General features: G+C 42.6%; 1 protein-coding gene across 1 annotated transcript in view; it reads right to left on the bottom strand.

Annotated features, from left to right (window-relative positions):
• Positions 1 to 12,390, bottom strand: part of LOC115468350 (DNA polymerase delta subunit 3-like) — a 37,288-nt gene that overhangs the window by 4,351 nt on the left and 20,547 nt on the right. Inside the window, exons 10-11 of the mRNA XM_030199994.1 lie at positions 9,430 to 9,515; positions 2,569 to 2,647 (exon numbers count right to left, since the gene is read on the bottom strand). Coding sequence (XP_030055854.1) covers positions 2,569 to 2,647; positions 9,430 to 9,515 — 165 coding nt within the window. The remainder of the gene's footprint in view (positions 1 to 2,568; positions 2,648 to 9,429; positions 9,516 to 12,390) is intronic.

Raw genomic sequence — 12,390 nt, 5'->3', positions numbered from 1 at the left:
CTGGGTCTGACAGAGCAGGAAGACCAAAAGGAACAGAAGGAAAGCTGCTGGGTTCAAATCCCCCTAACAACCCCAACCCCCTCCCACAAAAAAAAAAAAAACCTAAGAGCAGTGGCGTTCCTAGCTTGGATTGCCGATGCACCTCCCCCGGCGAAATGACACCCCCCCCCCCCCGGGTGCACGCTGCTGGGAGGGGGGGGGGGATGCCACGGCGCACGCCTGTGTGCTCCGACTTCGCTAACTTCGCTCGTTCACTGCAGCACCCTCTGCCCCTGAACAGGAAGTAACCTGTTCTGGGGCAGAGGGAGCTGCAGCGAACGAGCGAAGTTAGCGAAGTCGGAGCCCACAGGCGCGCGCCGCGGCACCCCCCAGCGGCGTGCACCCGGGGCGGACCGCCCCCACCTTGGTACGCCACTGCCTAAGAGAATCCCAAGTCAAATAACACAGGGGCAAATTTTATAGAATTATGTGCTGAAGTCATCATGGATATCTTTACATCTCAGAAATACATGATTCACTTTTATTTCAACAGGACACTTATCAGGCTGCCTGCATAGATGAAAAGTTGTTCCTAATTTTCAAAAGGAACATATGTGTGTACCTTCCCTTTGAAAATTATCCAAGGGTACCAAGCACAAGCTGCTTCTGCAACCAAAAACTTTCTAAGAAAAATAATGGCATAGCTATGAAAATACAATCTGTGCGTGCTCATTCCTAACAAGTTTCTGGGAATACCTCACATCAATCTGGATAGAAATGATGCATGCTATGCAATCCCACTTGTGCTTTCAGCTGCATTTATGGAAAATTTTCAGATAAGCAATTTACTTGGATAAATAATTTTGAAAACTGAAATCCACAATAGTCACACAACTTGACTACTCCAATGGTTCTCAGCCCAGTCACTGATCACACCAAGCCAGTCAGGTTTTCAGGATATGCACAATGACTATATTTTTTACATATTTTTTTTATTTTTGTTACATTTGTACCCTACGCTTTCCCACTCATGGCAGGCTCAATGCGGCTTACATGGGGCAATGGAGGGTTAAGTGACTTGCCCAGAGTCACAAGGAGCTGCCTGTGCCTGAAGTGGGAATCAAACTCAGTTCCTCAGTCCAAAGTCCACCACCCTAACCACTAGGCCACTCTTCCACTGTTGCTACTATTTGAGATTCTACATGGAATGTTGCTATTCCACTAGCAACATTCCATGTAGAAGTCGGCCCTTGCAGATCACCAATGTGGCCACGCAGGCTTCTACATGGAATGTTGCTAGTGGAATAGCAACATTCCATGTAGAATCTCCAATAGTAGCAACATTCCATGTAGAATCTTCAATAGTATCTATTTTTTTTTTGTTACATTTGTACCCTGCGCTTTCCCACTCATGGCAGGCTCAATGCGGCTTACATGGGGCAATGGAGGGTTAAGTGACTTGCCCAGAGTCACAAGGAGCTGCCTGTGCCTGAAGTGGGAATCGTGAGACAGATTAACATATACAAATCCCTCTCACACAAAATCTCACTGTGAATATCCTGAAAATCTGACTGGCTTGGGTGTGCCCCAAGGACTGGATTGAGAACCACTGGAGTACTCTACTATCCACTGACCCTCTTGCTTCTGATTCAACTCTTATTCCTGGCCTCCCCTTTTTTTTTTGTTGATCTAATATAGTTATTCTATTGTTTAGGTATGCTCGATTACTTCGGTTCTATGCCGATGAGCTTTTGGGAACCAATGTGATTTGATCTATTTTTATTGCACTATAAGTTATCACAATCCTTTTCTAAGCATCCATCACTAGAACTGGCCTTCACCCAGCTACTGCTATTGTTAAGAACTGGGACTTAAGCAAGATAACAATACACTTTAGAACGTAAAGAGCAATTTTCAAATGGGACATAACCCACCAGTCTCTTGGATTGATCTGTGGGACGCTATGGAAAAAGAGAGTGATGCAAGGTGGGATGGATGTAATTTTCTTTACCCTGCATATTTTGTATTTAATGGCATTTATTTCTCACTCTCAGCGACCTCATCATAAATTCATAAAGACAATACAAGATTGAGAATGCAGGATAAGAAATCCAGGTAGCAGTAGCCCTCTGTGGATTTTTCCAAGTGAAACCCTACAAAAGTTTCTCCTAAAAATAAGCTTAAGTGGTTGCATTTATGTTGGTTATGGGTTTTTTTTTAAATGTTTTACTTCCATGGATCGTGTATTTGTGATTCTTAAAGTTCTGATAAATAAAACTTTTTTTTTTTAATGGGTTTGCAAACTTCTGGGAACAAGCTACTCATGGGCCTCCTCTAACATCCTCTGATCAGTTTTGATTGCACATTTGCATTTCAGCTTCTACCGGAGGGAGAGGAGGAACATTTGTTGTTATCAGTACCTGATAACTACCTGGGACACAGAGAAGCAATGAACTGCCTGAGGAGCCAGCACGTTTTACATATTCTGTTGAATCAGAGGTTCACTTTACACAAGCCATAAACCTGGCTAAGCAGATGACAAGCATACGCAGTTTCAATTGTAGGGCCATTAAGACCAGAGATCCTTACCCATACTGCCTTCTTCATCCACAAAGGTCTTGGTCTTCAGTACCCGCTTGCGTCTTCTCTTCTTTTCTCTGGTCTGCAGCTACAGCATGTTTACACAAGGGATATGCAGTTACACTAAGGCTCAGGCTCAGAAATCCTACCCAGTACAACACACAAGAAGCGAAGCTGGGAGAGACAACCTTTGTAACATGGTCGCAAGGCTTATTCAGGTCTCCTTTCTAGAATTTTCTAGGATAAGGGTATGGAGGGGTGAGGGTAGAAATGGCTTTTGTTGGGAAACCCTTGTTTTAAGACATTTCCCAACCACCAAAAATGAAGCCATAGAGTGGAGGACTAGCCTAATTGAGCTGACAACCAAGGAAGCCAGATTCAAATCCCACTGCTGCTCCATGTGATCTTGGGCAAGTCACTTAACCTTCCATTGCCTCGGGTCCCCTTTAGGGACAGGAAAATACCAACTGTACCTGAATGTACCTTGCTTTCAACTACTTGAGAAGGCAGTGATTTTCAGCTAGCAACAACGAAATACCAAGACAGGGTTGGGAAGACTGAAATTTAAAACGTGCACGTTGCTCTGTGACAGCTGATCTCTATTACCTTAGGAGCAAGGAATATATTAAGAGTCTCATGGCACAGCACTTTGTACTGTTCCAGCCATTATAGCAAGTTTAGTCAATCATGTTCTTGGGTTGATTTTTTGGTTAACATGTATAAAATACCAAGTATTAATATCCACTATGATGTACCCACAATTCCCAACACAAACCACGTAGGAGACTCGATTCTGAAGCTGAAAATGGCATCTTTATTAAGTATAGAGAAATTAGGCCTTACCTGCCAATTTTCTTTCCTTTAGGCCCTCCAGACCAGTCCAGACACTGACACTTGGGTTATGCATGTCTACCAGCAGATGGAGCCTGAGAACACTTAAAAACCTGAGAACTATATAATATTCCTGTGCAGTTGACATCCAGCCAGTATTTCAATAACAAAGCAGCAGATTAATATCAATATTCTCCATGGCTAGTTTGTTTGTTTTTTTAATTGAAATTTCAAAATAAATAGTACAAAAAGCATTTAGAAGAGAACAATACAGCCCACATCACAGAATTGAGAGGAGAAAAAAAAACCAAACAAATACAAGAAATCAAGGTACTCCGTATTTTCCCTGGCAATCTTTAAGGCGATCTAATATACTATCTATCTACCTACATACATCATCATCTCACTTCCCTATCTAAACAACAATCTTTCTAACTATTCTGGCTCATAAAAACAATTAACATCAATTGAAGAAATTGCTTACATCTGGCTCAAGTTGTTCTAGAAATATCTGGAAAAATGTGAGGCGTTCCCCTCCACAAAATAAGAAACCTTTCTTACAAAAATAATTCTTCAATATAAGAACTTTATCATTCTGTGAGGAAGAAGTAACCAGGAGAGTAACACAAGCAGATATATTTATAGTAGTAGTAGTAGTAGTAATATATCATCCTGAGTAGTTTCTAGAAATTCAATCAAATTTAAAGACTTGTCAGCTTTAACTGGTAACACATCTGGTGCCAAATCATCCTGTTTTTTCCTCACTATCTTAGTAGGTAAGTAATAACATTTGGAAATAGATAGAGTCAGCGATAGAGACAAAATTTCCTTAAAATATTTTCTTAACAGTATCTCAGCAGATAACAATGGACAGGAAAATTTAGAAACCTCAAATTATTAGCTCTAATTTGATTCTCTAATAATTCTAATTGTCTATAGAGAATCAAGCTATCCTTTAGTCCAGATGTTCCAGCTTGTTACAAATTCACAATATAAGATTCAGGGTTTTTTTTTTTTTTACCGAATTACCCAATAAAGTTAATTTGCTGTCAATTTCTTCCACTTTAGATACTACTTTAGATGAAGAATATGGTCAACAATCACTGACCAGAGTTCCTAGGCCCACAGAGGCTCCTCCGGGGCCTGGAGTGTCCCTTTGGCCACACCCTGCAGCTACACCTTGCTGGCTTTTATTCTTCCTGCCAGGCCACCTTAATGACATCAGCAGCCTGACGCGCTGTTCCGGAGCACTGCCCCTGTTCATTCTCCCAGCCTCCTCCATGGACCAGGGTCAGCAACTCTCCTTTCTCTCCCTATGGCTGTTCTCTTGACACAACATAGATTCCATCGAACCCCTATGGTGCACTCTTTCTTGGATTTTCCTGTTTTTGTTTTGTTATAGAGAACCACAGCAACCAGCAGAGCACGTAAAACAAATTCAACCAAAAATGTACACAAAATATCCAGCTGAATGAACAGAACCTTCCACAACCTGACCCCAGACTAGACCGTGCGCCTCTGCATTCTCCAAACTGCCAATGGTAAATGGGTGGATTCTGGACTGATCTGGAGGGCCTAAAGGAAAAAAGAAATTAGCAGGTAAGCCTTAATTTCTCCTTCCTTGATAGCCCTCCATTATGGACCAGAAGCTGACGCTTGGGTAGTACCAAAGCAGTAAGAATCATAGGCGGGACCCCGGAGACTGGAAGTCAACACCTCCATGGCAAAGGCTGCATCCTGCTTCGCATATATGTCTATCCAGTAATGCTGTGTGAAGGAACGCAAGGAGGACCAGATTGCTGCTCTACATATATCCTGCAGCAGAATCAGACTATTTTCAGACCCTGGTGGAATGTACTACTTACTGCTACTACTACTCATCATTGCTTTAAAAGCTTGTGGCACCAGCAGTCCTTTAAGAAGATTGGCTTAAGGAGGCTAATGTGATGGCTGGGAGCTATGGTTGCCATAGAAATCGCTGCTCCTCTGCTTGAATCCCTGTAGAGGACAATCAATCAGAACATCAAAAGTCTTCTGTTGTCTTCACATAAGCCAACAGAACTCTGTTGACATCAGACGCCTCTGCTCCTTATCTCCTTCAGCATCACCTAAGACTGGGAGTGAAATGGACCAATTCAAATGAAAGGTCAACATCACCTTAGGAGAAAGGAAGGCACCAGCTGTTAACACTAACAAAATAGGCTCCCTGCATAACAAGGCCTGTAATATCGAGATCCTCTGAGCTGAGGAAACGGCAACCAACAGCACCCATTTCAAATTAATATTTTCAAGGTAGACTCAGATAAGGCTCAAAAAGGCGCGGACACCAACACAGACAAGACCAGATTCAGATCCCACCCTGGAGTACTGTGGAGTCCATTTTTACACTCAGATTGACAGAGTGTATATGCCTGCAGAGAAGATCTGCAAACCCCAGCAAATTCATGGCCAGCGCCTTATGACACTGGTATAACCGCTGACTTGGGCTCTCCACACAACTTACAGGGAGCTACAAGAACCTGTACTCCTTTGTGGCTGCACAATTTACACTGACGCAGGTTGGAGTTCATGGCGCACTACTCTGTGACAATACCGCGGGTTCTTCGAAGGCAACCAGAAAGGGTCTTGTCAGCGTACTGAAGGAGGAAATGGAGGACCAGAGGCACAGCATCTCTGGGTAAAACGTGGCCCCCACAGACTAACATCCCAACACAGGTAGGGTTCAGTCACAGAGAACAGACAAATGTTTTAAATTCAATAACTAGTAAAGGAAGAAAATTTAAAATCAGATTTAGAAGGCGCCCCCCAAGAGATTCACCTCCCCGGGCCTGCCAGACGGAGTGCCACATCCACCATCTGCTGAGTGGGTGGCAACTGCACAGGAATATTATACAGTTCTCAAGTTTAAATGTTCACAGTCTCCATCGGCTGGTAGGTGTGCATAACCCAAGCGTCAGTGTCTGGACTGGTATGGAAGGCCGACAGGGAAGCCAAGATTTCTCTAAGCAGCAGAAAGCAGATTTCACTGAGAGTGAAACAGGAAATCCAGATCAGTAAATAACCTTAAAAAGGGCATTCATCCCATTTGGTAGTTTGAACCATGCAGATTTACTGCCTTGCTCCACGTGGATAGTTTGTCTTTTTGATACAATCATTTGTTACAATGGCTTCACTGTTACAGCAGAATAACATTGTGTAAGAAGAAAATTACAGGAAACTCAATAAAAGGTCTCATTGATCCTAAGGCCTAGAAATTCATAAGTATCGCACCGAAGGTCTATCAAACCCAGTATTGTTTCCAACAGTGGACAATTCAGGTCACAAGTACCTGGCAATGTCAATAGAGTAAAACAGATCTTATGCTGCTTATCCCAGGAATACACACAAAATTAGTAGAGAACTACCGTGAATACCAGTGTATAGGAGGTTTAAGGGCAAAGTCTCATTTCAACATTGCAGCTACTCTTGGCGTTATTGCTGCGGTTTTATAATCATAGACTTGTACCCACCATCCTTCCGCTGGTCTTCACTGGTAGCTAAGTTCTTTTTTTCTATTTTTCTTTTTCTATTCTGCTAGCTACTAGCACATTAATTATGTGAACTGTCACTTATCTTGTATCCGCGTGCCGTCAGACAAGCACACCCCCAACAGGAGCCTGTTTCGCCCTCCTGTCTTTCTCAAGGGGAACTGCTACGTGCTGTCTCTGACTACAAGATCCCAGGAATAAGCAGTGGATTTTCCTAAGTCCACCTTAATAATGACTTATGGATTTTTCTTTTAGGAGCTTGGCCAACCCTTTAAAGCCTACTACACTTAACTGTATTACCACAAACTGACAATGAATTCCTCATTGCTTAATTAGTTTAGAATTCCTCACTGATCTTATCCCAACAAGCACTGGCTAAGGCATTAACATGTTGGTATATAAATGCTAAAAGGCCCATTCAGTGACCATCTTCTATCCAACTTACTGCACACTTGAATTGATCCTTGGTATGTCAATTCTTCTCCTCTCTTCCATAGATCCCACTGCTTGTTCCATGCTTACTTGAACTCCATAAAAAAATAATTCCTCATATTTTCCTCTAGTCTTTTCCCTTTCACAATCATTCCATGACCCCCACATTCTCGAACTTCCCTTTCCTTGAGTAAAGCCTACCTCATGTGTATTACTCCTTCGAGGTATCCAATGGTTTCTATCTTTCTCCTGTCCTCCAAGCTATACATGTCTAGGACCTCAAGTCTTTCCCTATGTGTTGTAAAGGGAAGACCACTCATTTTAGTAGAATCCCTCTGAACCTGCACTATATTGCTTATATCTTTTACAGGTCAGGTCTTCAGAATTGGACCCAATATTCTAAATGAGATCTCAGAGATTTATACAGTGACATCATCTCTTTTTTTTTTTTGTGACTGATCATTTCTCTCTTCATGCATCCTAGCGACCTTCTGGATTTTGCTGCCACCTTTAGATCATCCAATGTAACTCCCAGACCCCTCTATTTACTACACATCAGAACTTCTTCCCCTATTTTGTACTGGACCTCTGGGTTTCTGCTCCCCAAATACATGGTCTTGCATTTTTTTTTCTATTAAATTTTAGTTTAATCCACCTGGTGTTTGCTGTTGAATTCAATTCACAACTTTTCTTCTAGCAAACCATACATGTTTCTCACAGTCACTCTCTGAGAGGAAAAAAGACTTCAGATACCCGGTATGTTTCACTCAATTAGTGGAATGTACTGCTCCGCTCAGTCGCTGTGTGACTAGATTTCTGTACTGCTGCTGGCGGGCATCCTCATCAGTCTATAAAAACGCCAGCCAACTAATGCCCTTTAGTTCTACCGCCTTCCCATCTCCGGAACAGGTTTGCAGATTAATACCTTTCAAATATTTCAACGTCTGTATCGTATCACCCCTGTTCCTCCTTTCCTCCAAGGTATACATGTTCAGGTCAGCAAGTCTCCCCTCATACGTCTTGGAATGCAAATTCCGTACCATTCTCGTAGCTTTTCTTTGCATCGCAAGATACGGCCTCCAAAACTGAACACAATACTCCAGGTGGGGCCTCACCAACGACTTGTACAGGGGCATCAACACCTCTTTTCTTCTGCTGGTCACACCTCTCTCTATACAGCCTAGAAACCTTCTGGCTACGGCCACCGCCTTGTCACACTGTTTCGTCGCCTTCAGATCCTCGGATACTATCACCCCAAGATCCCTCTCCCCATCCGTACCTATCAGACTCTCACCGCCTCACACATAAGTCTCTCTTGGGTTTCTACTCCCCAAGTGCATCACTTTGCATTTCTTCGCATTGAATTTTAACTGCCAAACCTTAGACCATTCTTCTAGCTTCCTCAGATCCTTTTTCATGCTTTCCACTCCCTCCCGGGTGTCCACTCTGTTGAAAATCTTAGTATCATCCGCAAATAGGCAAACTTTACCTTCTAACCCTTCGGCAATGTCACTCACAAATATATTGAACAGAAGCGACCCAGCACCGATCCCTGAGGCACTCCACTACTCACCTTTCCCTCCTCCGAGCGAACTCCATTTACCACCACCCTCTGTCGTCTGTCCGTCAACCAGTTCCTAATCCAGTCACACAGCGGCTGAGCGGAGCAGTACATTCCACTAATTGAGTGAAACAGTACCGGGTATCTGAAGTCTTTTTTTCCTCTCAGACAGTGACTGTGAGAAACATGTATGGTTTGCTAGAAGAAAAGTTGTGTATTAAATTTTAGTGGCAAAATCTACATTATTTCCCAAACTTCCTTAAATCACTCCTTATCCCTTCTGTGCCTTCCAGAATATGTACCCTGTTGCAGATTCTAGTATTATTTGTAAAATGACACAACCTTCCACGATAATCCCTCTCCAGTATTGCATTTATAAATGTTGAACAGATCCATACACAGGCCTAATCCCTGACACACCCTGCTAAATAACCCTCTTGGCCTCAGAGCTTATATGAGAGAGACAGGGCAGCATGAGTTATAGAAGAGGTACTCTGGACCGTTGTCATGTGCTCTTACCACTGGGGGCTGTGGCTCTGGTTCGGTCTTCTGCACTGCTTCATAGTTAGGAGATGGTACCTTAACGTCTTGGGTAATAGACACTCCTGTGAGGCAAATAAAATAGGGCTAGATATAAAAGAGGAGGAGCCTAATGGTTAGTGCAGTAGCCTGAGAACTTAGAGAACTGGATTCAAATTCCCACTGCAGCTTCTTGTGATACTTAACCCTCCAGTGCCCCAGGTACAAAATAAGTATCTGTATATAATATGTAAACCACAGAAAGGCGATATATCAAGTCCCATCCTCTTTCCCTTTCCTCTTACACTGGTGCTCGGTTGTTTGCCCATAGCACTCAGCATAGGAGGTGTGGAAAATTAATATCCACAGCCTACACTGAGAAAATTACAAACTCATTTGAAAACAGGCTGTGTAAGGAAACTCAAAGAGGTCATCTGGCCCATCTCCTACCTTCAGTTTCCTCTATATCTATAACATCCTAGAGCAGTGGTTTCTCAACCTTTCTTCTGTTGTGACGCACCTGACAGACAATGTTCATACACTGAACACTAAAATTCACACAAACTCCTAAATATTTCATTGTTAAAAGAAATGCAAGGGAAATATTTTATTTATTTGAACTTACTATACTGCATAGACTGTCAAGCAGGGCTCTGCGGTTTACAGACTAAAATATGAAAGAGAACTACCTAATATTGAATAGAAAAGATAGACAGACAAGCATTCAAACACTAGAGAGGGTTAATATATGTGGAGTGGAGGAGTGGCCTAGTGGTTAGGGTGGTGGACTTTGGTCCTGGGGAACTGAGTTTGATTCCCACTTCAGGCACAGGCAGCTCCTTGTGACTCTGGGCAAGTCACTTAACCCTCCATTGCCCCATGTAAGCCGCATTGAGCCTGCCATGAGTGGGAAAGCGCAGGGTACAAATTTAACAAAAAAAAAAAAAAAAAAAGACAATCAGGGAACACTGCGCTGTCCATCCATTTCCCACTCAGGTTCCAAAGGCCTGCCAGAAAAGCCAGGTCTTAATAGCAGTTTTGAAGCGTGCAGGAGCAGTAAAATAGAAAGCAGATCACCACATGGATTCATGCTGGGCAGCACGAGGTTCAGGCAGTATCATGTGATAGTCGTTTAAAGATCTAGGGTTGGAGCGTAGGCAGAAGTGTTGCCAGGTTGTGACGCCAGGGGGAGCGGACAGGTGCACGCATAGTTTAAATGCGTGCACTGGCTGAAAAACAGGTGCCATCGCTCCCCACCTAGCTACACCACTGAGTGTAGGATATAATTAAAAAGGAAAGGAATGCTGGAGCTCCAATCCTAAAGGCCTTAAAGTCAAGGAGCAAAATCTTAAATTGAACTCTACGTTCCATGGGAAGTCAGTGGTGGTTCTTCAGTAATGGGGTCACATGATTTGTTTTGCGAATGACATAATAAATGAATAGCCGTGCTTTGTAAGGATTGGATCTTTTTAATAGTTTCTTTGGCTATACCAGAATAAATGATGTTGCAGTAATCAATCCTAATAATCAAGAGAGCCAGTAAAAATGAATGAGTCATGATCAAAGTAGGAGTGGATCGAGCATAGTTGCCTCAAGATACAGAATCCTGAGGAAAGACTGAGTCTAGAACAACCACCCAAGTATCAAAAGTGATCTACCGGAACAATAGAGGAACCAAAGAAATGAGAGGGGTGAGGTTGCAGATGTTTAGAGTCCAGAGAGCCAATAGGTAAAAAGACCACCATAATCAGAAAGGATATAGAAAGGCTTAATCAGAAAGCTAGAAATAGCAGAAGTCAGCAAAGTTTAAAACCAAAAAGGAAGAGAGACTGGGGTGCACCTAAGCTGCCACAGCCAACTACGACCTACACTCAGTCTGCAAATGCAAGCAAAACAAATGAGTCTTGAGAGCTGCTTTGAACTTTTTAAATGAAAGCTTAGCACAAAGTGCAAATGGCAAAGGATTCCCACAGGGATGAGAGGCCAAGTGAAAAAAATGCTGATTAGCAGGTGATGTCCAAATGAGTCCAAAGTAAAATGCCAAAGGAAGGAGGAGCTTGTAGGAAGAACAAAGATGGCGGGATGGACTATACAGCGTAAACAAAAAGACAAGAAATAAAGTGAGGTAAACAAGCAACTACACATGATAATACCATAAATCATCCTCAAATACTATGGGGGGTCTTTTAGTAAGGCGTGCTGGCGTTTTTAGCACGTGTTAAAAACAGGTACGCGCTAAACGCTAAAAATGCCAATTTATTCCTATGGGCGTCTTTAGCGTGCGCCGATTTTTAACGTGCGCTAAAAACTCCAGCGTGCCTTAGTAAAAGATCCCCAGTACATTTGTAAGACTTTTTTTTTTTTAATGTTTCAACGGTTTTTATTGATGACAAAGCAAAAGGTACAATTCCACCGTAACATTGCAGTGGCAATACAGTTTTACAGAACTTAGTGGAATAACACTTCAGAAATACAGCATTACTTACAGCCATCAACTTTTTATAGAATTCGTACTCCCCCCTCCCCCCACCCGTTTCCTACGCTTAACGGTTTTATTAAATTCAACCATATAACATTACCACAAACCTTTTTATGATAACCATGAATGAACCACATAGTCCAGGAGTGTTCACTTACCCTCCCTCCCTATTCCAAGATCTCATGTCTCCCCTTCCACAACCCATAGGGTCTGGACTCTTATAACCCCATGGGTCCTTGGCCAATAGATATAGGGAAAGGTTCAATCAAGCATTTTGATTATCTCTCTACTAACATTACCACTTACCTAATAGACTTTTTTTTTTAAAGTGCATTGTTTCATTTGAATAAAATAGTGTGGCGAAAAGCCTACCATGTGGCACAGTATAAACGATTTCAGACCATTTTTGGTCAAAGCCCAGAAGCCTCCTCAAAAGGTACATCCTGGTGTGAGTAGAATCATCCCGCACATCACTATCTTTC

This window comes from Microcaecilia unicolor, chromosome 4, assembly GCF_901765095.1.
Source record: "Microcaecilia unicolor chromosome 4, aMicUni1.1, whole genome shotgun sequence".
Classification (NCBI taxonomy): Eukaryota; Metazoa; Chordata; class Amphibia; order Gymnophiona; family Siphonopidae; genus Microcaecilia; species Microcaecilia unicolor.
This window is presented reverse-complemented; position numbering and strand designations above follow the sequence as displayed.